This window comes from Erinaceus europaeus, chromosome 2, assembly GCF_950295315.1.
Source record: "Erinaceus europaeus chromosome 2, mEriEur2.1, whole genome shotgun sequence".
In the NCBI taxonomy this organism is placed as follows: Eukaryota; Metazoa; Chordata; class Mammalia; order Eulipotyphla; family Erinaceidae; genus Erinaceus; species Erinaceus europaeus.
This window is the reverse complement of record NC_080163.1, coordinates 25,363,963-25,387,481: the sequence shown is the minus strand read 5'-3', so window position 1 is coordinate 25,387,481 and position 23,519 is coordinate 25,363,963. Positions and strand designations below refer to the sequence as shown.

At 42.4% G+C, this 23,519-nt stretch overlaps 1 protein-coding gene across 8 annotated transcripts in view; it reads right to left on the bottom strand.

Moving 5' to 3' along the window:
* SNCAIP (synuclein alpha interacting protein) overlaps window positions 1–23,519 on the bottom strand; it is a 214,456-nt gene that overhangs the window by 5,698 nt on the left and 185,239 nt on the right. For 5 of the 8 annotated variants that reach the window (XM_060177445.1, XM_060177446.1, XM_060177449.1 and 2 more), the window contains 3 exons: window positions 14,818–14,910; window positions 10,185–11,256; window positions 8,840–8,910 (listed from right to left, as the gene is read on the bottom strand). In XM_060177445.1, coding sequence (XP_060033428.1) covers window positions 8,840–8,910; window positions 10,185–11,256; window positions 14,818–14,910 — 1,236 coding nt within the window. Of the gene's footprint in view, window positions 1–176; window positions 346–8,839; window positions 8,911–10,184; window positions 11,257–14,817; window positions 14,911–23,519 lie in introns of those variants that run through there. The other 3 variants (XM_060177454.1, XM_060177458.1, XM_060177459.1) reach the window with 3 other exon arrangements.

Below are 23,519 nucleotides of genomic sequence, written 5' to 3'. Positions count from 1 at the left end.
AATTACTTCACTGAGCTTAATCACTGCCAGATTCATCTATTAGACCCAAAAGACATATATTATAGTCTTTTTTTTTTTTAAAAAAAAAAACTGTTGGGTAATACTCTGTTATATGTAAAATAAGTATATGGTGTATAAGACTCAAATTAGTGATTAAAATATTTTCCTTATTTATTTACTGATAGAAACAGAGAGAAATCAAGAGGGAATCAGGAGACAGAAAGGGAGAGAAACACACTTCACTGCTCCTGAAGCTTTCCCCCTACAAGTGGGGGATTGGTGCTTGAATCTGGGTCTTTTAACACTCTAACATGTGCTCAAGCCATGTGCGTTGCCTCTTGCTCCCTAAAAAAGAAATCAAAAAACAAAACAACTTTGTTTTAGAAAGACATGATGGTCCCTGCTATCATGAAGCAATTTTAATCTTCCATGATTATTATTATTTTTATTAGTGATTTAAAATGATTTATACATTTATGAGGTAATTGGGGTATAATTCCATAGCACTCTTACCAGAGTTCTGTGTCCCCATCCACTTTATTAGGAACTGCAGTAGTTCTCCCAAGGTCACAGATATGGGTTAACTATTATTTCTATAATCATCTATATTTATATGTATTTGACTTTTCTTTTCTTCTGCCTTCTCTTCCTTTTTAAGTCACACCGACACTTATGGCTACTTCTAAATGTCATTTTTCCCTCTTCTCTAGGGATTGATGGAACTGGAGTTCAGAGCCATCTAGTCATCTTCCCCCTAACACTTATCCCTTTCTCTAGGGGTATAGACCAGAATTCTTTTGGGGTTGTAGAATGTGGGAGTTCTGGCTTCTATAATTTCTTCTTCACTGAACATGGACATTGGCAGGTTGATCCACACTCCCAGACTGATTTTATCTTTCCTTAGTGGGATTGGGTTCTCTATATAATTTTCTCTCCATTATCTCCTGACTATGACTTCTCTGATGCAGCAAAATGCATGATAAAAAGTGTAAAGATGCTAAGTGCACTGACAAGCCAGGGGAGGCCTTCAGGAAGGTTTTACATCTGCACTTTTCTTAGCCTAGAAAAACAACAAATGGCTGTGTCTGGAACAGGGATGCTTGGTGAAGATATCTGAGTAAAGTCTCTTATCAGGAACATTTGAACCTCAACCAACTTGTTGCCTCATTGCAACTCAGGCCATAGGAGAACTCAGTGCCAGGCCCTGCTAATTTCATGACAAAGACAACTTGGTAGAAAATGTGGCACTAGGGAGGCAGGCTGTAGTGCAGCAGGTTAAGTGCACATGGTGAGAAGCTGAGGACTGGTGTAAGGGTCCTGGTTTGAGTCCCTGTATCCCCACCTGCAGGGGAGTTGCTTCACAGGAGAAGCAGGTCTGCAGGTGTCTATCTTTCTCTCCCCATTTCTGTCTTCCCCTTCTCTCTCCATTTCTCTCTGTCCTATCCAACAATGATGACATATCAATAACAACAACAATAATAACTACAACAGCAATAAAAAACAACAAGGGCAACAAAAGGGAAAATAAATATGTGGGGATATGGTAGTTCGAGCAGGGCTGACACCCTGATCATCTCTCTGAAACCAGTAGGAGTTCACTCATAAAAGTCTCCTTACCCTCCTCCCTCTCCTCCCCAGGAAGGCCTTGTTGCCAGCATTCTGCCTTGTTGCCAGCATTCTGCACCTGGCCTGAGGGCAGGAGCTATTAACTAAAACTGCTGCACAGATTATAGTTAAGTTTCCATTTCCCGAAAGCAGAAGGGTGTGGAGGTTCCTCAATAGCTTAACCACTGAGATTGCATCAGCCTTTGGCCCAGCTCGTTCCTCATAAGACCACAGCTTCCCTTTCCCCAGCTTGTTCCCCTACTTCATGATATTGACCTTTAAAATAATTGGTTTGACAATACCTCCTCTTTTTTGCCTGCTTGCTCGAGTATAAGAATACCTCCATGTAACCCAATAAATACACTATCCTCTGCCATAGTGTCTAGAGTGGTCACTCTGAACAATCACCCCCACAGTTACCTGTTCTTCTCCCCCTTTATAACACCTCTCTGGTGGACAACAGAATGGTGGGCATGGGGTGGTAAAGGCAGGCCTTCCAGAGCTTGCCCCGCATAAATAAATAAAAAAATAAATAAAATGTGGCACTGTAGGACAAGCATGCTCTTTGAGGTTATTCAATTCAAAACTGTGAGCATGTGGGAAGGCAGGAAGAGGTGGGAAAAGTGAGTTGTTTGAGTTTTTTGACTTCCCTTCATCTAGAATAAACAGGCTGAAGAACTGCACTTCTTGTGTGAAGCGTTGGTTTCCAAGACCAGTCTCCCTTCTGTTCCTGCCTACCCACAATTTGTGTATTCCACATGTTTATTTCCTGCCTTTCTAGGCCACTACTTGAACTGAGAACATGGAATCTTAGTTGCAGTAGATTTTCCTTTGTTTCAACTCATATTTTGCTTCTCAATTATTTCATTGTCTTTCTGTTATGGGCTATGATTTTTCCTTTCCCCAGAGGGTGAAATATGATTTTTTAAAAAGAAATTCTGTTTGTCAATCATATTCTTACAAAACTTAAAATATTTGATGATTGGGGCTGCCTGATATGATGCACCCAGCTAGATGCACATGTTGCAATGAACAAAGACCCAGGTTCAAGCCCCTGGCCCCCATCTGCAGGGTAAAGTTTCATGAGTGGGGAAGCAGTGCTGCAGGTGTCTCTCCATCTCTTTCTCTCCCCCTTTTCTCTCAATTTCTCTGTCTTTGTCCAATGATAAATAAATAAATAAATAAATAAATAAATATAAATAAGAAGAAATTTTGATGACTCTTATAGTTTGTGGGGGCTGGGAGACAGCATAATGGCTATGGAAATGACTTTCATGCCCAAGGCTTCTAGGTTCAAGGTTGAATACCTTGCATCACAATAAGCCATATATGAACAGTGTTCCAATGAGGGAAAATGCTTGCTAAGTTGTATTTAGGCACTGGAAGTATCTTCTTTTTTTAAAATCTGATTTTACTGCCATTATGGTTATTGCTGGGGCTCAGTGATGGCACTACAAATATGATGTTTCCAGTGGCCATTTTCCTTTTTTAAAAATTTTCCTTTTCTTTTAATTAGATGGGGCATATAGAAATTAAGAGGAGAGGGGAAGATAGAGAAAGACAGACAAAAAGGGACACCTATAGACCTTCTTCACTGATTGTGAAGCTTCCTCCCTGCAGGGGCAGAGCAGGGCTCAAACCTGGGTCTTTGAGCATGGTAATGGGTGTGCTCTATGGGATACACCACCACCTGGCCCTTTCTTCCTATGTGTTTTAATTAGTGATTTAATAAAGGTTTACAATGAGTGACTAAGAAGGTTGTGATTATGCACACACACACACACACACACACACACACTACACAATGGTCTACTACTTAACTGTTAAAAATGATTAAGTCATCTCCTTGGCCTCATCTTTCATGGAGCCTGAAAGAATTATGGTAAGTGAGATTTACATAAACCCAAAAGAGAAGGATGAATACTAAATTATCTCACTCACAAAGGCCCCAAACTGAAGACAGTTTTAAGAGGTGTGTACAGAGGGTGAGAGGCTAGATGATGGTGTACTTAGAAGAGCACATCCGTTACCATGTGTGAGGACCCTGATTTAAGGCCATAGTCCCTATTTGTGGGGGGGGGGGGACCTTCATCAGTGGTGGAACAGGGCTGCAAGTATTGGTCTTTCTCACTTCCTTTCTCTTATCATCCTTCTCTCTCTCTGTCTCTCTGTCTCTACCATAAAGAAGCAAAAAGAAAAAAAAAGGCTGTTCAACATTCTGTTCACTTGTGGTGGCTTGACAATCAGGACTGTGTGCGTGCGTGCGTGCGTGCATGTGTGTGTGTGTGTGTGTGTGTGTGTGTGTGTTTGTGTGTGTAACTTTAAATTTGTCCTTCCACAGGCACACAGGTGACCATAGTCATACCCTCATATCTTATTGGGTCAAATACATTCCTCTCTCTCTTTCTCTGTCTCTCTGTGTCAGTCTCTCTGTCTCTTTCTCTCATAGGAACAGAGTCAGAGAAGGATGAGAGAGAGAGGAGTAAGACACCACATTAGCAAATCTTCCTTCAGTGTGGTGGAAGCCAGGCTCAAACCTGGGTTTTGCACATGACAAGACAACACACTATCCAAGTAAGTTACTTTGATGGCCCACTACCTTCTTTGAAGTGACTGTTGAGAAACCTTGAAATCAACACAGAGATTTTATTTTTTAAAAAAACTTTTACTTATTAAGAGAATAAAAGATTGTATAAAAGATCACTAGTGCATCACTTTGGCATATGCAATGTCCAGGATCCAACTCATGATCATAAGCCTAACACTTTGTCCATGACCCCTCTTTCCAGGCTGCTATTTATTTTTGTCACTGAGATTTTTGTGTCTGCATGCCTCCACCACTCCTAGAAGACTGTTTACATTATTTTTCCTTTTTAAATCTAGAGTGCAAGACAGAGAAAGAAAAGACAATCACAGCAATGCTTCAGTGCTCATCTTGAAGCTTCCCCTCTTGACAGTGTTCACATATGAAGCCAGGGGCTTAAACCCAGGCCTGCAAGCATTGTCAAATTTGCTTTCACTGGGTTAGTTAGCTGTCTACCAGTTTATAGTATGCAAATGTTTTAATACCAACTCTTGGCTCTGGATGTAAATTCCCTGTGTAGCTAATTCCTTGGCAGTAAAACCTATGCTCACAGTGTTTACTGATTAATGTCTTTTTAAGAAGTCTGGCCATGCTACTGCTAGGATTAGGGGTTTTACCCCTAAGGCCAGTGCCATTGTGGCCAGAGAGGGTGTGACTGTGACTGGTGCTGTCCAGGGGTTGATGGCCTCTGCCTATCGGTAAATAGAATCAGTACTCACTTGATGGGTTTCAGATCTCGGATAGACTTAAAGTCTGGGAAATAAATGTCTTATTGGCATTTGATGACACATAATTGCAAACATTCCCTTGGAGTTGTAATAACTCAAAACCAACTTGTCCTTTAAAAGAAAAAAAAAGTACAGGATAAATCTGCTGGTTATAAACAAATTCATCCTCTGCAGTCAAAACACACTGGGAAAGCTGTTTAAAGTCATAGAGTCCAATCTCATTTTAAAGGGTATTGAAAGGAAATTTAGATTCTGAGCTATCAAGCTGTGACCGATTTAGCAAAATAAATAGCAAACAGAACTCCCTCAAAGAGCTGACATTCTTTTCAAGTGCATTTATTGCCCCCATTATTTCTCTACCAGGAAGAATAAAAAATTCATAGGAATTCAAATCTGATTCCAGTGTATGCCTGGAACTAGGACCTACTGCCCCCTCTCTCCCAGGGTTTTTCTGAGCCAGCTACTCAGTGGCAGAATGTGTGGAGCCAATGCCAACCCGATGATTGTCATTGGCTTTCAAAGTGTTAGGACCTTGGGAAATCCCTGTAGCTCTGAAGGAGTCCTTTAACCTTCAAGCTGATTCTGAGGCCAAGACTCAGTGGCATCACTGATAAATGAACACTTGGGGGGGGGCTTAATTTCTTTTCTTTTTAAATATATTTTCTTGGTGCCAGGAACACCTCATTAAGTGCTCACATTACAGTGCATATAGACCCAGGTCCAAGCACCGGCTCCCCACCTGCAGGGGGAATGCTTTATGAATGGTAAAACATGGCTGCAGATGTCTCTCTCCCTATTTCCACCTCCCCTCTCAATTTATCTCTGTCTCTATCCTATAATAAATAAAGATATTAAAATATATTCTATTTTAATAAGAGATACAGAGAGACAGAAAGCAGAGTACTGCTCAGCTCTGGTTTATGGTGATGTGGGGGATTAAACCTGGGACTTTGGAGCCACAGGCAAGAGAGTCTCTTTCTTACGGGATCCTACAGACAAAAGGTAGCAGTGACTTGACTTAACTCAATGTTTTCCATGTCCCATATTTCCAGGCTAGTTTAATTTTTTTGGAGGACTCTTTATTTTAAATCAAGATTTCCATCCTTACCATATGTATGCCCTTGATCAGGTGGATGAGGTAAACAGTTAATTTTTATTCATAGTTTTTTTTCTCCCTAAGAATGGGAGCTACTCTATACCCTAATCCAACTTTCTTAGCCCTTTTCTCTACTCTGACACCATCATCTCACACAATATTTTTGTCCAACTCCATGTTAGCTATCAAACTAAAGCAACAAAACAAAACAAACAAACAAACAAAAAAACTAAGATAGTTGTGAGGCCCCTTGGAACATGCCTAGAATGGACTTCCTAGCTTCTTTCCACCCTAAGATCCCTATGTTCATCTCCTCTACCCCTATTTTTTTGTTGTTGTTCTCTGTTCATTAACCATTCTGACCTGCTTTCAGTCACCTTTCAGTCACCACATTGCAGATGCTATCATGATTCCATCCTGACTTCCTTGGGCAGACTATCTCACCAGTGTGTTTTGGAACTTTGCTGCTTCAGAGCCCTTCCCCACCAGGGAAAGATAGAAACTGGGTGGGTATAGCTTGACCTACCAATGCTCCTGTCCAGCAGAGAAGCAATAACAGAATACATAATTCTCACCTTCTGTACCCCCCAAATAATTTTGATCCATACTTCTAGTGAGGTAGAAATTATAGGGAGAAGATGTCCAGAGGGCTCTGAACTCTGAACTCCATCGGGAACCAGAGAGAGAAGAGGAAAAAAGGTGGGGAGAGACACTTGGATGTAATGATAGGTGTGTGTGACTTGGAAAGGAAGAGAATATGGGGACCTACAAAAATGGGCAAATATATACAAATATAGACAGGTTGTATAAATAATAGTTAACTCATATTTGTAACCTTGGGAGAACTGCTATAACTTCCAATGGAGGAATTGGGAATCCAGAACTCTGGTGGTGGGAATGGTGCAGAGTTGTAATTTTGTAAATAAATATTAAAATCACTAACAAGAAATGATTTTCATTGTTATTTCATTGACAGAGTTAATGTGGCTAGTTCTTTCTGCCTCAATGGAACTGTGAAGAAAGGAGAGAAATCAACCTCTCCAGCATGAGCGAATGAGGACTTTCACCTTCTGTGTAAAGACAAGTGAAACCAACACTTTCTGATGGTGAGACAGATACATTGAGAGGGAAGGGGAAGATAAAGATGGAACGAGAAAGAATGATGCTCGCAGCAGTACTTCACTACTCATGAAGCTTCCCCCACGCAGGTGGGGATCAGGGTCTTGAAGCCAGGTCATCATATATGGTAATATGCGTGCCCTTTCAGATGTACCACTGCTTGGCCCCCTGTACTCTGGTTTTTGCAATCCTGCTACATAGAGGATTATTGAGCTTTGTTTCTTTGATTGTAAAAGGCCAAGATAAGGGGTTGGGAAGACAGCACAGTGATTAAGCATAGGAGCTGTGTGCTAGAGGTCCCAGGTTTAATCCCCAGCACCCAGAGCTGAACAGTGAAAGAAAGAAAAACAAAACAAAACAAAAAAAACACAAAAGCAGGGTGAACTGAATCTGTCAAAACAATCTTCTGGTATACCAACTGTCTTGTTTCCAGGTACCAAAGGGTTCTGGAAGAAACGCGAAATATTCTCCTTCTACATTCCAAGGATTTTGCTGAGTGTTTAAGCTTCCTTGTATTGGGGTATTGCTCGTGATTTTTGTTTAAGGACAACAACACGCTTCTGATTATGACTGGGGGTTGGCTCATTCCACCCCAACAGGTGATTTAACTTTTTGACATTTCTTTTTTAATTTTTACTTTATCTGTCTTATATTTGACAGAGAGAAATTGAGAGGAGAGGGGGGGTGGCAATGGAGAGGGAAAGATAGAGACTCCTATAGCACTGTTTTACTGATAGTGAAACCTCCCCCTATAGATGGGGAGTGGTGACTTGAAACTGGGTCCTTAAGCATGGTAACATGTGTGTTCAATTAGATGCACCACTTCCCAGCCCAGGAGATTTCATTTCTGTAAGTATTTGGTGTTTGACTCCCTTGAACAAAGAATTGACAGCCAAAGTCAACCTGGAAACATGGCCTATACCTCTCTCTCTCTCTCTCTCTTTCTCTCTCTTTTCCTGAGATGCTTATACCTCTTATGCTGGAACAAAATTCCTCTACTTTTCTGAATCTCTGTTCCAAGTGAGTTGGCTTTGGCTTCTTTCATTCATTCATTTCTTTCTTTTTTTCCTTGCCTCCAGGCTTATCACTAGGGCTCGGTGCTTATACTATAAATCCACTGCTCCTGGCGGCTATTTTTTCGATATTTTAGATAGGACAGAAAGAAATTGAGAGAGAAATTGAGAGGTAGAGAGAGGGAGAGAAAGATAGACACCCGAAGACCTGCTTCGTCACTTGTGAAGAAACCTCCCTGCAGGTGGGGAGCTGGGGGCTTGAACCGAGATCCTTGTATGGGTCCTTGTGCTTCGAACTAGGTTCGCTTAACCCAGTGAGCCATTGCCCAGCCCCCTTCATTATTTTTATTTGATAGAACAGAGAGAATTTGAGAAGAAAGGGAAGATAGAGATGGAGAGAGAAAGAGAGACACCTGCTCCATTGCCCCACCACTCATGAAACTGGCCCTCACAGGTGGGGTCTTGAAGGCAGGACCTTGCACATGGCAGTGTGTGTCTCCAACCAGGTGCACCACCACGTGACTCCATGAGTTAGTTTCTACTAGGGAAAAGAGTTGTAACTTTCTTTGTCTTTGTCTTTCTTTGCCATGGGAGGATATGATTCCATATCTATATCAGCCCCAAGTAAAGGTGCTCTAGGACCTCGATATGAGAAGGGTCTCCATGCAATGCATCCCCCACCACCACCACATACCGTGCTGAGTTACGCAGAGGATCTTCAATCAGTGGGTTAGAGGAGAGACTGACACAGCTGCTGTACATCTCCTAGAGAGGCGCAATTAGAAATTACTGAAAACATGCAACCAGCTCAGCACATGCACAAGTCTGGAAGAACAGGAGGAATGCAGGAGGCAGATTAGTTCTGGGACAGAAGCTTCAGACTCATTGGATGGAGCATGAGAAGTTTGCTCATTCTTTTACTCCAGAGGAAGAGAAGCCAGTGAACTACTTGGGAAATGTTTAACACTCAAGCAGAATTAACTTGGATGTGTTTCATCCAAAGGATCTAATGCTGGGTTGCAAGTGTGCCTCTTCTAACTGGAACAAACCCATGCAAACCTTCATCACACAGCCAATTCATGATATAAATCAATGCGCAATTCAAACTGCCAGTCAGTTAATTAGAGAAGCATGGACTACACCTGGTGGTAAAAAAAAAAAAAAAAAAAAAGGCAGAGAAGTCTCAGATCTTTCAGTACCAGGATTTTTACTTCATAGCAAACAACAGAAATAGTCAAGGTGTGACTCTCTAGATTGGATGATGGGTGTTTAAGGCCCTTCTGTTCCTCAGAGAGTTCTGCATTTGAGCTGTTACACCATGCATACTTTTTTTTTTTTTTTGATGTCATACTGTCCACAGAAACACGCGGGAAACTGCTCGCATCTCTGGCTCTCTGGATGCAAACCAAGGGATTAGAACATTTGGTTTTCTAAAAGTGCAACTGTGCAGTGTAGTCGTGGCTTGACTCTACCCTCCCCCGTGCACTGGCAAGTGTTCAGCCTGCAGGAGCAGCCCAACCACCACTGAGGGGTTTGCCTCATAAAGTGCCAATGTCGAGGCCTCTGTGGTATACTCGCTTCAAAGGTCATTTCAAAGCTGAGTAGTTAAGTCTTTAGAAATGAAGCGTCTATTTATGTGTTCTCTAATTAGACTTGGGAATACATTACCCAGTCAGTCACATGAGAGAACAAACTCCTCCTGATGTAGGTAGGACCAGTGCCATGGGAGGATATGATTCCATATCAAGTGGTGGTCTTCATGTCATAGAAATGACATAGAAATGACTTTTGATACTCATGGGCCAAGCTACTTCGGCATGTTTTGGGACTAGGGTATAATCTCATGAGATATAATTAGTCTGTCTCATTTATTTTACCACAAGCACTCTTAACAAGACAGCGTATCTCTGTAGAAATATATGAAGTTGGCATCCCATGAATCCCTCTGGACTTTTCTGGGGCCTCCTCTCAGGCTGAAGCACTAAGAACAACATAGTTAATTGAAAGGAAAAAGGACATTTGTTTCAAAGGGCACTTACCACCTTATTCTTCCCCTTGCTGGCAGAGTTCACAGAGTTTCCCTTGGTGTCTGTGGCCTTCCTTCCAAGGGAGGTCAAGGGGAGAGTGGAGGTCTTCAGCTGGCTGGCTGCCTGATAGTTATTATTATTGTTCTGGTTCCCACTGAGTGTCTCCATGATGGATCTGAAGGTTCCAAAGGGCCTTTTCAGTTGATCTCCAGACTCACTCGCTGCAGGGGTTCGCTGGGCAGTCCTGCTTTTTTCTTTGTCCTTCTCTCCATTTAGTTCTGGGATGGTTGGCTCCATCTGCACCACAGGCTCTTCAAAAGTTACCCTGAGCTTCAAGTTCTGCGCTGTCCGACGCTTGGAAGATGGAGACTTGAGGGCACTCTTGGGACTCGTGGCCACTTTCTGGGCTACAGCGGCCTCAGGACTGGGCTGAGTGGGGTCTCTTGAGGGCTGGCTTGGAGGAGTATTCACAGAGCCTTGACACTGGGGTTCCAGGTCTGGATCACTGCTCTCAGAGGTGGGAGAGGGACTGTGGCCATCCAGAGACTTGGAGGCCTTGATCCCAAAAGGAAACCTGCGTCCAGAGGCCAATGAGTGTTTCTTGATCATCAAGTGCAAACTCTCAGCGCTGTCCATGCTCTCTATGCTCTCCACGATGGGCTGTGGTCTGGGCCTATCCACCTTGCGTACAGGTGTGCCCTTGGGGTCCTCCGAGTGATTGGAGTCTGTGTCTGACTCACTTAGAGACCTCTGCATCAGCTGCCTCAGCCTAGCCAGCTTCAGTTCCCTCTTCTCCACTGCCATCTTTCTGGAGTTTCTTGAGGATGCCTGAGCATCCTGGAATTCCAAGGACAGCTTTTCCTGAGTGCAGACATTCTCAGAGATGTCTTTCCCCAGTAACTGGCGTAATATTTTGTCAGAATCTTCACCGTCTCTTGCTTTGGCCCTCATCTGGCTGGTGGCTGACAGGCTCCCAAGAACCTGAATGCCTTCTTGGGCCACTGCTTTGCCTTTGGCTGCAGACTCCTCATCTGTGTCTGGGGCTTTCCACTGGGACTTTCTGGGATCTGGGGAGAATGGTGAGCTGAAAAGAGGATGAAAGGCATATGAGAGAGGGTTGAAACCACTCAGTCAGTGTGTAGCATTTACTGCCACTAAAAATGATATATATCGGGGGTCGGGCGGTGGCGCAGTGGGTTAAACACATGTGGTACAAATCACAGGGACTGCTGTAAGGATCCCGGTTCGAGCCCCCGGCTCCCCACCTGCAGGGGAGTCACTTCACAGACGGTGAAGCAGGTCTGCAGGTGTTTATCTTTCTCTCCCCTCTCTGTCTTCCCTTCCTCTCTCCATTTCTCTCTGTCCTATCCAACAATGAACAACATCAACAATGGCAATAATAATAACCACAACAAGGCTACAACAACAAGGCCAACAAAAAGGGGGAAAAATGGCCTCCAGGAGCAATGGATTCATGGTGCAGCCACCGAGCCCAGTAATAACCCTGTAGGGGGGAAAATAAAAGGAAGAAGAAAATGATACATATCCCCTCACTCACTCCAAAACTAATCTTATCAAAGTAAGGACTGCAAAAGCTGAATAAGGGCAAGGGACTGGCATACTTTAATGATGATTCTTTAGTCACTATCAGGCCACCCCATCAGCTTGGGCCCTAGTCGGGAAGTCCTGAGATTCTGAAACAGACACGATGGGCCTAGACCTCAAATAGATTCCTCTCTCCATTGGTACTGGTCATCTCTATCAGGAACAACACAATAGATCCCTTTGTGGGCCCCCCATAGGACCTTACCCTCAATGTGGATCAACAATGATAGAGAATGTTCCATCCTCCAAAGGGAGGATGGATAACACACATTGTGTTCCACCTGAGGAAGATGGGTCCTGAAATTGGGGCAGCTTGGAATGTTCCTACTCATGACCACAGAATGCAAACTCAGATCTATAGGGATGCAGAGGTCACATAGGCTCCTAAGCTGAATATGGGTCCCAGGTCAGATCAAATGGATGGGGTTTACAGTCAACAATATTTATACACCTTTCCCATATTTGGGAGCTACTCTCTTCCCTGATCCAGGTTTCTGGTCTTTTTACCAGCTATGACATCATCTCTCCAGAAAATAACTTGGACCCACCTGCATATCAGATGTCAGACTCAGGGAAAAAAAAGAACTGGTATAGTCATAGGATCTTTGGTATATAACTAAAATAGGACTAATAACTATCTACAAAACAGAGACCCCCCCCCAACTCTTCATCTGCATTTCAGCTCTTTCCACTCAGCTCTTTTGTCCTTTTAAGGTTCATTATTAGTGAACAATTTGTTTGGCTCTGTATGTTAACTCTTTTTTTCTGCCACCAGGTTTCAGATGCTACCATGATGCCAACTGGACTTCTGTGGTCAGAGGACCCCACCAATGCGTCCTGGACCCCTGCTTCCCTGGACCCCTGCCCCACTAGGGAAAGAGAGAGACAGGCTGGGAGTATGGATCAACCTGCCAATGCCCATGTTTAGCGGGGAAGCAGTTACAGAAGCCACACCTTCCACCTTCTGCACCCTACAATGATCCTGGGTCCATACTCCCAGAAGGATAAAGAATAGGAAAGCTAACAAGGGAGGGGATGGGATATAGAGTTCTGATGGTGGGCATTGTGTTGAGTTGTACCCCTCTTATCTATGGTTTTTGTCAGTGTTTCCTTTTTATAAATAAAAATAAAAAATGGTGCATATCATTCAGAATTAAATAAGAGTAGTTACATAATGTCTTCTCTTCTTGTTTTAAAACTATTTAATTTTTTTAGATTTATTTATTCACTTTTGTTGCCCTTGTTGTTTTATTGTAATAGTTATTGTTGTTGTTGTTGTTGATGTCATCGTCGTCGTTGGATAGGACAGAGAGAAATGGAGAGAGGAGGGGAAGACAGAGAGGGAGAGAGAAAGATAGACACATGCAGACCTGTTTCACCACTTGTGAAGCAACTCCCCTGCAGGTAGGGAGCCGGGGCTCGAACTGGGATCCTTAGGCCGGTCCTTGCCCTTTGCTCCACATGCGCTTAACCCTCTGTGCTCCCGCCGGACTCCCTTAAAACTATTTTATTACTTTAATGTGAGAGAGAAAGAGAGAGAGAGAGAGAGAGAGACCGAGACCAGAGTCCTGCTCAGTTCAGGTTGATAGTTGTTTTAGGGATTGAAGCTGTAACCTCAGAGCCTTAGGTATGAAAGTCTTTTGCAGAATATGTTGTTCCCCCACCTACCTAATGCCTTTTCAAAGCAATCTTGTGAATATTTCACAGTGTAACCATAATCAAAGTATAACATGCCTCATACCTTCTGCTAAAAATATTAGTGCTAGTAAATTTGCCAACTTGTTCCACTGTTAACACATCAGTCATAAATAGTTTTGCCAGAACATTCTGTAAATGCACTCAACTAATCCCATCTTCAACAATGTTATGATTCTGTTACCTATTACTATTTCCTTCATGAAGAAAGAAGAGAGACCCCCAAGAGCAGCTTGACTGTAGGCGAGGAATGAAGAAATCACAGAGCCAGAGACAAACCCAGGTCCTCAGACCTGTTCAGAGCCTTGTTCACTATGTAGAACTTTTTTTTTTTACTTTCTTTATTTACTATGTTTGCATAAATTCTGTTCCCTGTAGATCCCTTTCTTTCCCCTTCCTTTCCTTCTTTTTCATTCTCTTTATTTCTTCCTTTCTTTATTTCTTTCATGAAAAAAAAAAAAAAGAACAAAGAAGAGAGTCACTAAAGCACTGGCCCACTGCTCATAAAACTTCAACCATGCAGCTGTTCCCATGTGATGGTTAGGGGTTCAAACCTGGGCCTTTGTGTATCATAAAGTATGTTCTATCTCCTGGATTCTTTTTTTTTTTTTCTTTTTTTTACTTCCAGGGTTCTTGCTGAAGCTCAACACCAACACTACAAATTCACTACTTTTGGAGGCCATTTTTTTATTGGACAAGACAGAGAGAGGAGAAGGCAGAGAGGGAGGAGAGAAAGCCAGATACCTGCAGATTTGCTTCACTGCTTGCAATATGGACTCCCTTCCCCACATAGATGGGTAGACAGGGGCTCAAACTGGGATCCTTGCACTTTGTACTATGTGCGATTAGCCCAGTGTGCCACCACCATACCCCATTTTGTTTTGTTTGTCAGAGCACTGCTCAGTTATGGTTTGTGGCGGTGCTGAGGATTGAATCTAGAAACTTCAGTGCCTCAGCATAAAGGGTGTTGTTCTACCAAAGGCACTGTCTCCGCAGCTTCCTTTCTTTCTGATAACCTATCTTTTGTCTTATTTACTAGAGACAGCCAGAAATTGAGAAGGAAGAAGAGATAGAGATGGAGAAAGACAGAGAGACATCAGCAGCACTGCTTCACAATGTGCAAAGCTTTCCCCCTGCAGGTGGGGACCAAGGGCTTGAACCCAGGTCCTTGTACTTTATAACATGTGTACTCAACCAGATGTGCCACCACTCAGCTCTTTTGTCCTCTTTACAAGAATGACATGTTTTCTGCTATTATATTTTAAAAAGGTATCTAAAATCCAAAAAAACAATGCAGAGATTTAAGATCCTGAAAGAATCTAAGCCCCAACATTCCCAGGATTACCTAGATGAAGAAAGAAGTGACTTGCCCTCTGATTTCTGAGCTTCTAAAAGTTGCTGGAGCTGGTTCTGCAGTGTGACACGTTCCACTGTCTGTCTGGGAAAAACAAACCGAAACAGTTTTCTGATACACGATTGAATTAGCTGGCAAATATTTTTTCATTAACTTGCAATAAGCTGAGAGTAGTTCAGAATTCTTAGAAGCATTCATCCTTATATTTCAGAAAATTCTAAGGATGTAGTCAACAGTAGCACAAAAAGCTGCTTATTCTTTGTCATAGGGGAAAACTGTTACTACCTAACTCCTCATCAACAAAGACAAGCGAACAACTGATAAATATTTCTGTAATGGCAGCAGTTAAAAACGGAATATATTTGAATATCTAATTGACATAAAATGTTTTCCTAATATGTAAAATATATTTTATTTAGTATTAATTTAAGTCCTTAATATAATATACTTTATATGTATAAAATATACTTTCCTTTATGTTTAAAAGGCAGTTTCAAAGTAGTGTGTGTAGTATATTCATGTTTAAAGGAAATCTTATACATATACATACACACAAATCTCAACAAAAAGAAATACAGAAGAATATACCCCAAAATATCATTTATTCTTTCTAAATCATTTGTATTAGGTTTTCAGAAAACTCTTGATGACTTTTTTTCTGCTTTTCTATGCAAAAATGAGACTTTTCCAACAGCACAATATTTTTAAAGTAATTGTGTTAATTTAGGTGGTAAGAAAAAAAAATTTCCACATTGAGTAACAGACAATGAATTGGCTTAGCATTTTGCTATCTAATGGAAAACAATACATGGCATACGTATGTTCCTCTGGATATAGAAGGGTGTGCTTTAAAACTAAGAGAATAGATTCAAAGTCACAGGCTGCATACTGCAAAATATTTATAGAAAATATCTATCAGTTATTACAAAGTCCAAAATAAGCCCATCCAACTGATTCTCACTCTACATAAATGAGCAGTGTTCACTGCGTCCTGTAGTATTAATATAGGCTCCTCCAAAGCTGTTCTTCCACATCCTAATCTCTGGAACTCATGGTAAAAGATAACCAAGATAGATAACCAGCTGATGAAAAAATGAGGAGGGTATCCTGATTGTTGGGGTGCATCTCACAGGATCACAGGAGTTTTTAACAGTGAAGAAGAGGACGAGAAGTCAGACAGCTTCCAAGTGAGAGAAGGATTCAGTCTGCTATTGCTAGCTTTCAACATTAAGAAGAAGACCTTGGATCAGGGATTTTAATATCGCTAGGAGCTAAGTCTGATTCTTAGCTTATAGAAAGAAATCAGGGACCACAGTCCTATAACTGCAAAGTCCTGATTCTATGAACAATTCAAATAGACAGGAAATGGACACTTCCTATAGCCTTCAGAAAGGACACACAGCCTATCTGACATCCGAATTTTAGTCTGGAGAAACCCATTTTGGCTTTAAAACCTATGGATTTATAGGATAAATCTATGTTGCTTGAAACCACTAAGATCTGTGGTAATCTGTTATAGGCTCAATTGAAAACTGATGCAACTAGCATAAAATAGTAGCAGCTGTCATGCCACAATGCATGGGACTAAATGAATGAGTTACAAATATTCTTAAAATGACTCATATTTCTTAGATTTGGGCTTGAGGAATCCCAGAGTTCTCCTTGCCAATTGTTGCTGCACATGTCCAACAACTAGGACATTTACAGAGCCAATTCCCTGAGATCAGATTCAGATAATACCCTTCTATCAGTCACTCCCCTCCACCTTATTCTCTTTGTCTCAGAAGTGATTAGTCCTAACATGTTATCCCTAAGTCCAGGACCTCATTTTATCTCAGTCATTTTTCCCAAAATGCCTGCTGAAAGCCCAACTATCGAAAGTGGGGGAGTCAGGGTTCAAGTCCCCAGTCTCCACATGTTGTTTTCGCCGGGCTGGCTTCACGGGTGGGTAACAGACGACCAGGGACTCATGGCTGAGCTGTACGCAGTATCTCTTTATTCATGCAGGACGCAGCGCAATCTGTACCAAGCTAAGCTAAACTCACCACTACAAAACAATCTTGTCCTTATAAATATACTAGCCCAGTAGGGTGGGAACAGGATGCGACGCAGAGAAGGTGGAGAGAAAAGTGACTGGTGAAAATCAGGGTATGACAAGGAGAGGGGGCGGAGCAGGCAAGAATTCTATCACTGAACCACCAATGCCCTGGAGGGAGGGTGGTGCTTGTTAACAGAGGTTATGTAAATAGAATACAGTGTTATATAAATAGAATGCAGGGGGGATTAAACCAAATGAAACAGAAGGGGTTTTTAAAAGCATACCAACAATTCCCCCTTTCTTTTAAACTAATGGCCATAGTATCAGGATTGTGGGGTGAACAGAAACCTATATCATACAGGCGTTTCGAAAAGAACTGCCATAAGACATGGAAAACAAAATAGGCAAACAGCAATAACCAGTGTGATGCCAAGGGGAAAGTTTCTTGCCTCAAAGGGCAAGGTCTAGCAGGCGAAAGGGCATTTCTTGCCTCTGGGAGTGCTTCATGCTTCTGGGGGCATCTCTTGTCTCAAAGGGCATTTCCTACCTCTGTGGGCATAACCTAATAAGGAGGGGGAATTTTCTAGCTCTGGGGACAGAGCCTGCAGGCAAGGGGACATGGTCTATAAAGCCTCAAGGCAATTGGCTGAAGTTAGTCTTTGAGAAACACAGCAGCGTGTACCAGTAAGTCCAATGGAGGTGTCAGTCCAAGAAGAAAATGCCAGGGGATGAAACGCTGCATGTCTGTCTCAATGGGGAATGTCGGCCACCAGAATTCTGCTTTTCTGTAGAGAGTGATCTTTGGAGGCTGTGAATCTGTTTCTTCAGGACGTGCCAGGTCACATCATTGGTTTCCGGGGGTGTGTTGTAGTAATTCCATCTTGTGGACGATGTCAGAGAACAGGGGTCCAAATGGATTTCCAGGAATTCCATTTGAGTAGATGCTTTTTCAGGTGAAGACTTGGCAGCTGAAATTCACTTACTTGTCAAACAAAACTTGTAGCAGATTAAAAGTTTACTATAATTGATAACTCCATTATAATTGCAAGTCCTTTCAGGTATGATTTCAAAGTTGTTGAAACAGTTTAAACTCAATAAAATGTGGAAAGGTAAACAGAAGAACCATGGTTAGAAGCCTTAGGCATGAGAATAATTAACATAATCATTGCACTATCTGCCCCACCCATAACTCATACGTTTCAGGATTAAACGTTTTAGATTTATGCCAAGACGTAAAAAAGAAATCAAAGGAGGGAAAAAAAACAATTTTTTGGATTGTTTCTGGATGTCTCTAGAAATCATGGCTGTGTATAGCATTTTTTTTAAGTCAATGTCAAACAAAATTTTAGTCATTCAAATCACTCTCTTATGAAACAGATCTCACCATGTAGTATCATGAGTCCCCGGAGGGCGTCCTAGTCCAAAAAGCTCTTTGAAATTCCATTTAGGGTGCTTCTGACTGTTCCTTCTGGATTGCTTCAGGCACCCATTTTTAAAAGTGTCTTCCAATCGAAGAAAGAATCCAATCAGGAGAGTAGAACTAACCACGTGCCTCCATTCTTGGGGACGGTCAGGGTACTGGAGAATGCTCCTCAAATTAGAGTAGTCCTTCTCCATGGGAAACATGCGAGAAGAAGTCCAGAAAGTCCCAGTGGAAATCTCCATGCATATCCCAAGGTCTACGATGGTCATAAAGAACCAAATTGTGGCCCAGAGCAAAATGCAGTCCTTCTCCTTGGGAAACAAGGGCGAGGGAATCCAGAAAGTCCAAGGAGAAATCTCAGTGCAGCTCCCAAGCTCTATGATTAGGGTCACAAGAAACCAAAGTTCCCGGTCAAGGAAACAAAATGTGGCCCAGAGCAAAATGTCCCAGAGACAGTAACTGTCTCATGATGAAACAGTAGAGGCTTTGGCAAACCTCTTTATAAGTAGAAGAGAAGACCATAGTGCATAGGTAGGCAAAGTCTTCACTTATCTGGGAGTTGCGCAGGTCCAGTCCCACGTTGTAGGCGCCATAATGTTTTCGCCTGGCTTCATGGTCGGGTAACAGACGACCAGGGACTCATGGCTGAGCTGTACGCAGTATCTCTTTATTCATGCAGGATGCAGCGCAATCTATACTAAGCTAAGCTAAACTCACCACTACAAAACAATCTTGTCCTTATAAATATACTAGCCCAGTAGGGTGGGAACAGGATGCGACGCAGAGAGGGTGGAGAGAAAAGTGACTGGTGAAAATCAGGGTATGACAAGGAGAGGGGGCGGAGCAGGCAAGAATTCTATCACTGAACCACCAATGCCCTGGAGGGAGGGTGGTGCTTTTTAACAGAGGTTATGTAAATAGAATACAGTGTTATATAAATAGAATGCGGGGGCGATTAAACCAAATGAAACAGAAGGAGTTTTTAAAAGCATACCAACACCCACATGTAGCTGGGAGCTTCATGAGTGGTTAAGTAGCACTTCAGGTGTTTCAGGTGTCTCCCTTTCACTCTCCTCTCTCCCCCTCTTACCTCTAAATTTATCTCTGTATCTATCAAAAAGAAAAAAGAAAGAAAAAAGGAAAAGAAATGTCCACTTAGAGCTATGGATTTGTTTTATTAGGCACCATGCCCCAGCAGTGCCCCTGGTAGATTGTGATGATTGTGATGATTGATGATGATGATAGCAGGAGTCAGTAAGCTCTTTCCTAAAGGACCAGAAAGCAAATCTTTTGAGCTTGTGACACAAAGTTTTCTGTTACAACCACTAACCTTTGCTTTTTTTACTGTGTTGTTAGAAAAGTCATGACTTTTTCAAACTCTCAAAAGGCTAGAAACGGACCTACCCTATGATCCTGCAATTCCTCTCCTGGGGATATATCCTAAGGAACCCAACACACCCATCCAAAAAAGATCTGTGTACACATATGTTCTTAGCAGCACAATTTGTAATAGCCAAAACCTGGAAGCAATCCAGCTGTCCAACAACAGACGAGTGACTGAGCAACTTGTGGTATATATACACAATGGAATACCACTCAGCTATAAAAAAAAAAAATAGTGACTTCATCGTTTTCAGCCGATCTTGGATGGACCCTGAAAAATTCATGTTAAGTGAAATAAGTCAGAAACAGAAGGATGAATATGGGATGATCTTACTCTCAGGCAGAAGTTGAAAAACAAAATCAGAAGAGAAAACACAAGTAGAACCTGAACTGGAATTGGCATGTTGCACCAAAGTAAAAGACTCTTGAGGTGGGTGGGTGGGGGATCCAAGAAGGATGACAGAGGACTTAGTGGGGGTTGTGCTGTTATATGGAAAACTGAGAATGTTATGAATGTACAAACTATTGTATTTACTGTTGAATGTAAAACATTAATTCCCCAATAAAGAAATTTTTTAAAAAAGTCATGACTTTTTTTTCTACGCAAAAATGTATCATGATTTTTCTGACAATACAATAGTATGGAACCAGCACCAGGTAGCATGGGCATGATTGTGTGGCTATCTTCTGATAGAACTTTATTATAAAAAACAGCTTCCTTTACTGCCATTGGGACTGTGCTAGAATCTGGGTTGTGCACATAGAAATGCAGTACACTATCCAAAATTGAGCTATTTCACCCTAGGAAAATCCCTAATGAGGCACTTGTGAGAGGAAGAGCACAGCATTAAAGCTCCAGCTTGGTGGAGCTCCAAGGAGTCATGTTAAGTGAGACAAGCCAAAAAGAGAAAGATGAATACCAGATCATTTCACTCATAGGTACAACTTAAGAAACAAGGACAGAAAAGGAAAACACTGTCAGTCAAAGTTCAGGGCACCAGTATGCCGGGCTAGTTAGCTTTACGGTGGGAGACAGATGACCAGGGACTCATGGCTGGTGGAGAAGCAGTATTTCTTTATTCACGAGCGAACTGTTCTAAAAACTAATCTAATCTAATCACAACCCAATTCTGTCTTGCCTCTCTCTACTCTGGCAGAAGAGTCAGGAACCAAGGAAGTATCTAGGATAGGGGGCGGGGAGAAAGAAGAAGCACGAAAAGGCAAGGACTAAACCAAAATCTCCCGGAGGCAGGGGGAGTGAGACCAAACCAATGTAACAGAATGATCATGTAAATAGACCACAACGTCAAGCAATGTAACAGAAGGGATCCCAGAAGCTGAACTAGAAGAATACCAACAATTCCCCCTTTTCTTTTTAACTAATTGACCATAGTATCATGATTGTGGGGTGAACAGAAACCTATATCATACAGGCATTAAAAAAAAAAAACTGGCACAAACATGGAGGAACAAGTAAGCGAGCAACAAGAGCCAGTGTGATGCCAAGGGAAGGCCTGAGGGGGGCATTTCTTGCCTCTGTGGGCTTCTCTTGCCTCTGGGGCATTTCTTGCCTTGATGGGCATTTTCTGCCTCTGTGGGCATTACCTAGCAAGGAGGGAGGGTATGGCCTATAGAGTCCCAAGGCAGCTGGCTGCAGTCAGTCTTTGAGAAACCCAGCAGCGTAAAGGTAAGCTGCTATAAAGTTGTGTACCAGTAAGTCTGATAGAAGTGCCAGTTCAAAGCAGATGTCCATGGAAGAATTGCCAGGGGGTGAAACGTTGCATGAGGAAGGTCAGCCACTGGAATTCTGCTTTTCTGTAGAGAACTTGACAGCTGCAATTTACTTACTTGTGAAACAAAACTTGTAGCAGGTTAGAAGTTTACCACAATTGATAAGTCGATTATTATAATTGGTTTAAGTATCTTTATAAATTTGGAATGTCTTTGTCATTTCATTTTAAGGCTTCTTAACCAATTTAAGTGCAATAAAATGTGGTAAGGCAAAGAACCATTGTTAGAGCCTCAGGCATGAGAATCATTAGTATAACCATTGTGCAATCTATCTATGCCTGGTCTGGTTCTACCTCTAAATGAGAAGGTATTTGAGAGCTTTACATATCAATAATGTCTATTTTACCTTTTGTTACACCCATACAAGATGGAAACACACCCTAGGTGTGTGCAGCATTTTTAGACCAAGTTAGTTAAAATATATTGATTTTTAACTAATTTTTACCTCAGACTTTAAATGTAAGTTAATTTTACCTTTATGAGAATTATGTTGAAAACTTTTTTTATTTAACTTTGCCTGGTAAGAATGTAGCCTTAAAGTTACATTTCTAACCTTAAAGTTAATGTTTACCATACTTCAAGCACACACATAAACATGGTCTTCAATACACAAGGAGAAAAACTTTTGTTACGAAGACATGTCATTTTAAACAGGAATTTAGATCTGTACTGTCTTAGTTGTTCGGGGGGTGCATTGTCCAGCGGTGGCCTCTTGCCCAACTTCAGCTCCAGGAAGTTCAGGGTGCAATCACTGCACAGATGTCTGCGTATTCTAGCTCCTCTGCCTTCGGAGCTGAGCTGGGGATCTCAGCCAGGGGGCCCAGTCCTGGCAGGGAGCCCACAGTCTCCGGGTGGTCCAGGATCTGCCCAGACTTCATAGCAGGAGGGTGGGTGGGCCGGCCGTGTAGAGGCGTGGGCCGAGGTGCCCCGGGGCGGGGGCCAGAATGGGCTGCAGCCCTGCCCGCCTTGCTTGCCTTGCCCGCCTTCTTGACCCTGGCAGACGAGCAGCGTGGAGGGAGCCCGTGCCCAACGCCCCGCACCCCTTGGCATCAAGCAGGCTCCTACGGATGGATGGCAGGTGGAAACCAGAGAGTGGCCCAGAACAAAATGTTCCAGAGACAGAGAAACTGTCTCATGAAGAAAGGGCAGAGGCATTTGGAAACCTCTTCTTAAGTAGAAAAGCAGCCCATAGTGGATAGGTAGCCAAATGTCTTCACTTATCTGGGGGATGGGCAGGTTAGGTCCCACGTTGTTGCGCCATATGTCGTCAATGTTCAGGGCGCCAGTATGCTGGCTAGCTTCACGGTGGGAGACAGATGACCAGGGACTCATGGCTGAGCGGAGAAGCAGTATTTCTTTATTCACGAGCGAACTGTTCTAAAAACTAATCTAATCTAATCACAACCCAATTCTATCTTGCTTCTCTCTCCTCCGGCAAAAGAGTCAGGAACCAAGGAAGTATCTAGGATAGGGGGTGGGGAGAAGGAAGAAGTGCAAAAAGGCAAGGACTAAACCAAAATCTCCCAGAGGCAGGGGGAGTGAGACCAAACCAATGTAACAGAATGATCGTGTAAGTAGACCACAACGTCAAGCAATGTAACAGAAAGGATCCCAGAAGCAGAACTAGAAGCATACCAATAAAACACAAAATAAAATGTGGACTGGGTTTGACATACTGCACCAAAGCAAAGGACTCTGGGGAAGAAGGACAGAGTGGGAGTCTGGTTGGGGAGGGTTCTGGTGGTGGGAAAGGACCCTAGTTGGGGATAAGAGTGTTTTGTTGACACTCTCCATGGGGAGGCGAGAAATTGTACCAAATGTGTCAATAACTGTACACTAAACCATTAATTTTATTAACTCCCAAATAAAATGATAAATACCCCCCCCAAAAAAATATAGCACCAACTTGCATATTGAGGTCCTAGAGGCTTCAGGTTCAATCCTTGGCACCATTCTATGTCAGAACTGAAGAGTGCATTTGTCTCTCTCTCTCTCTCTCTCCAATAATAAGTAAATAAATCTTTCGGGAGTTGAGTGGTAGCGCAGCAGGTTAAACAT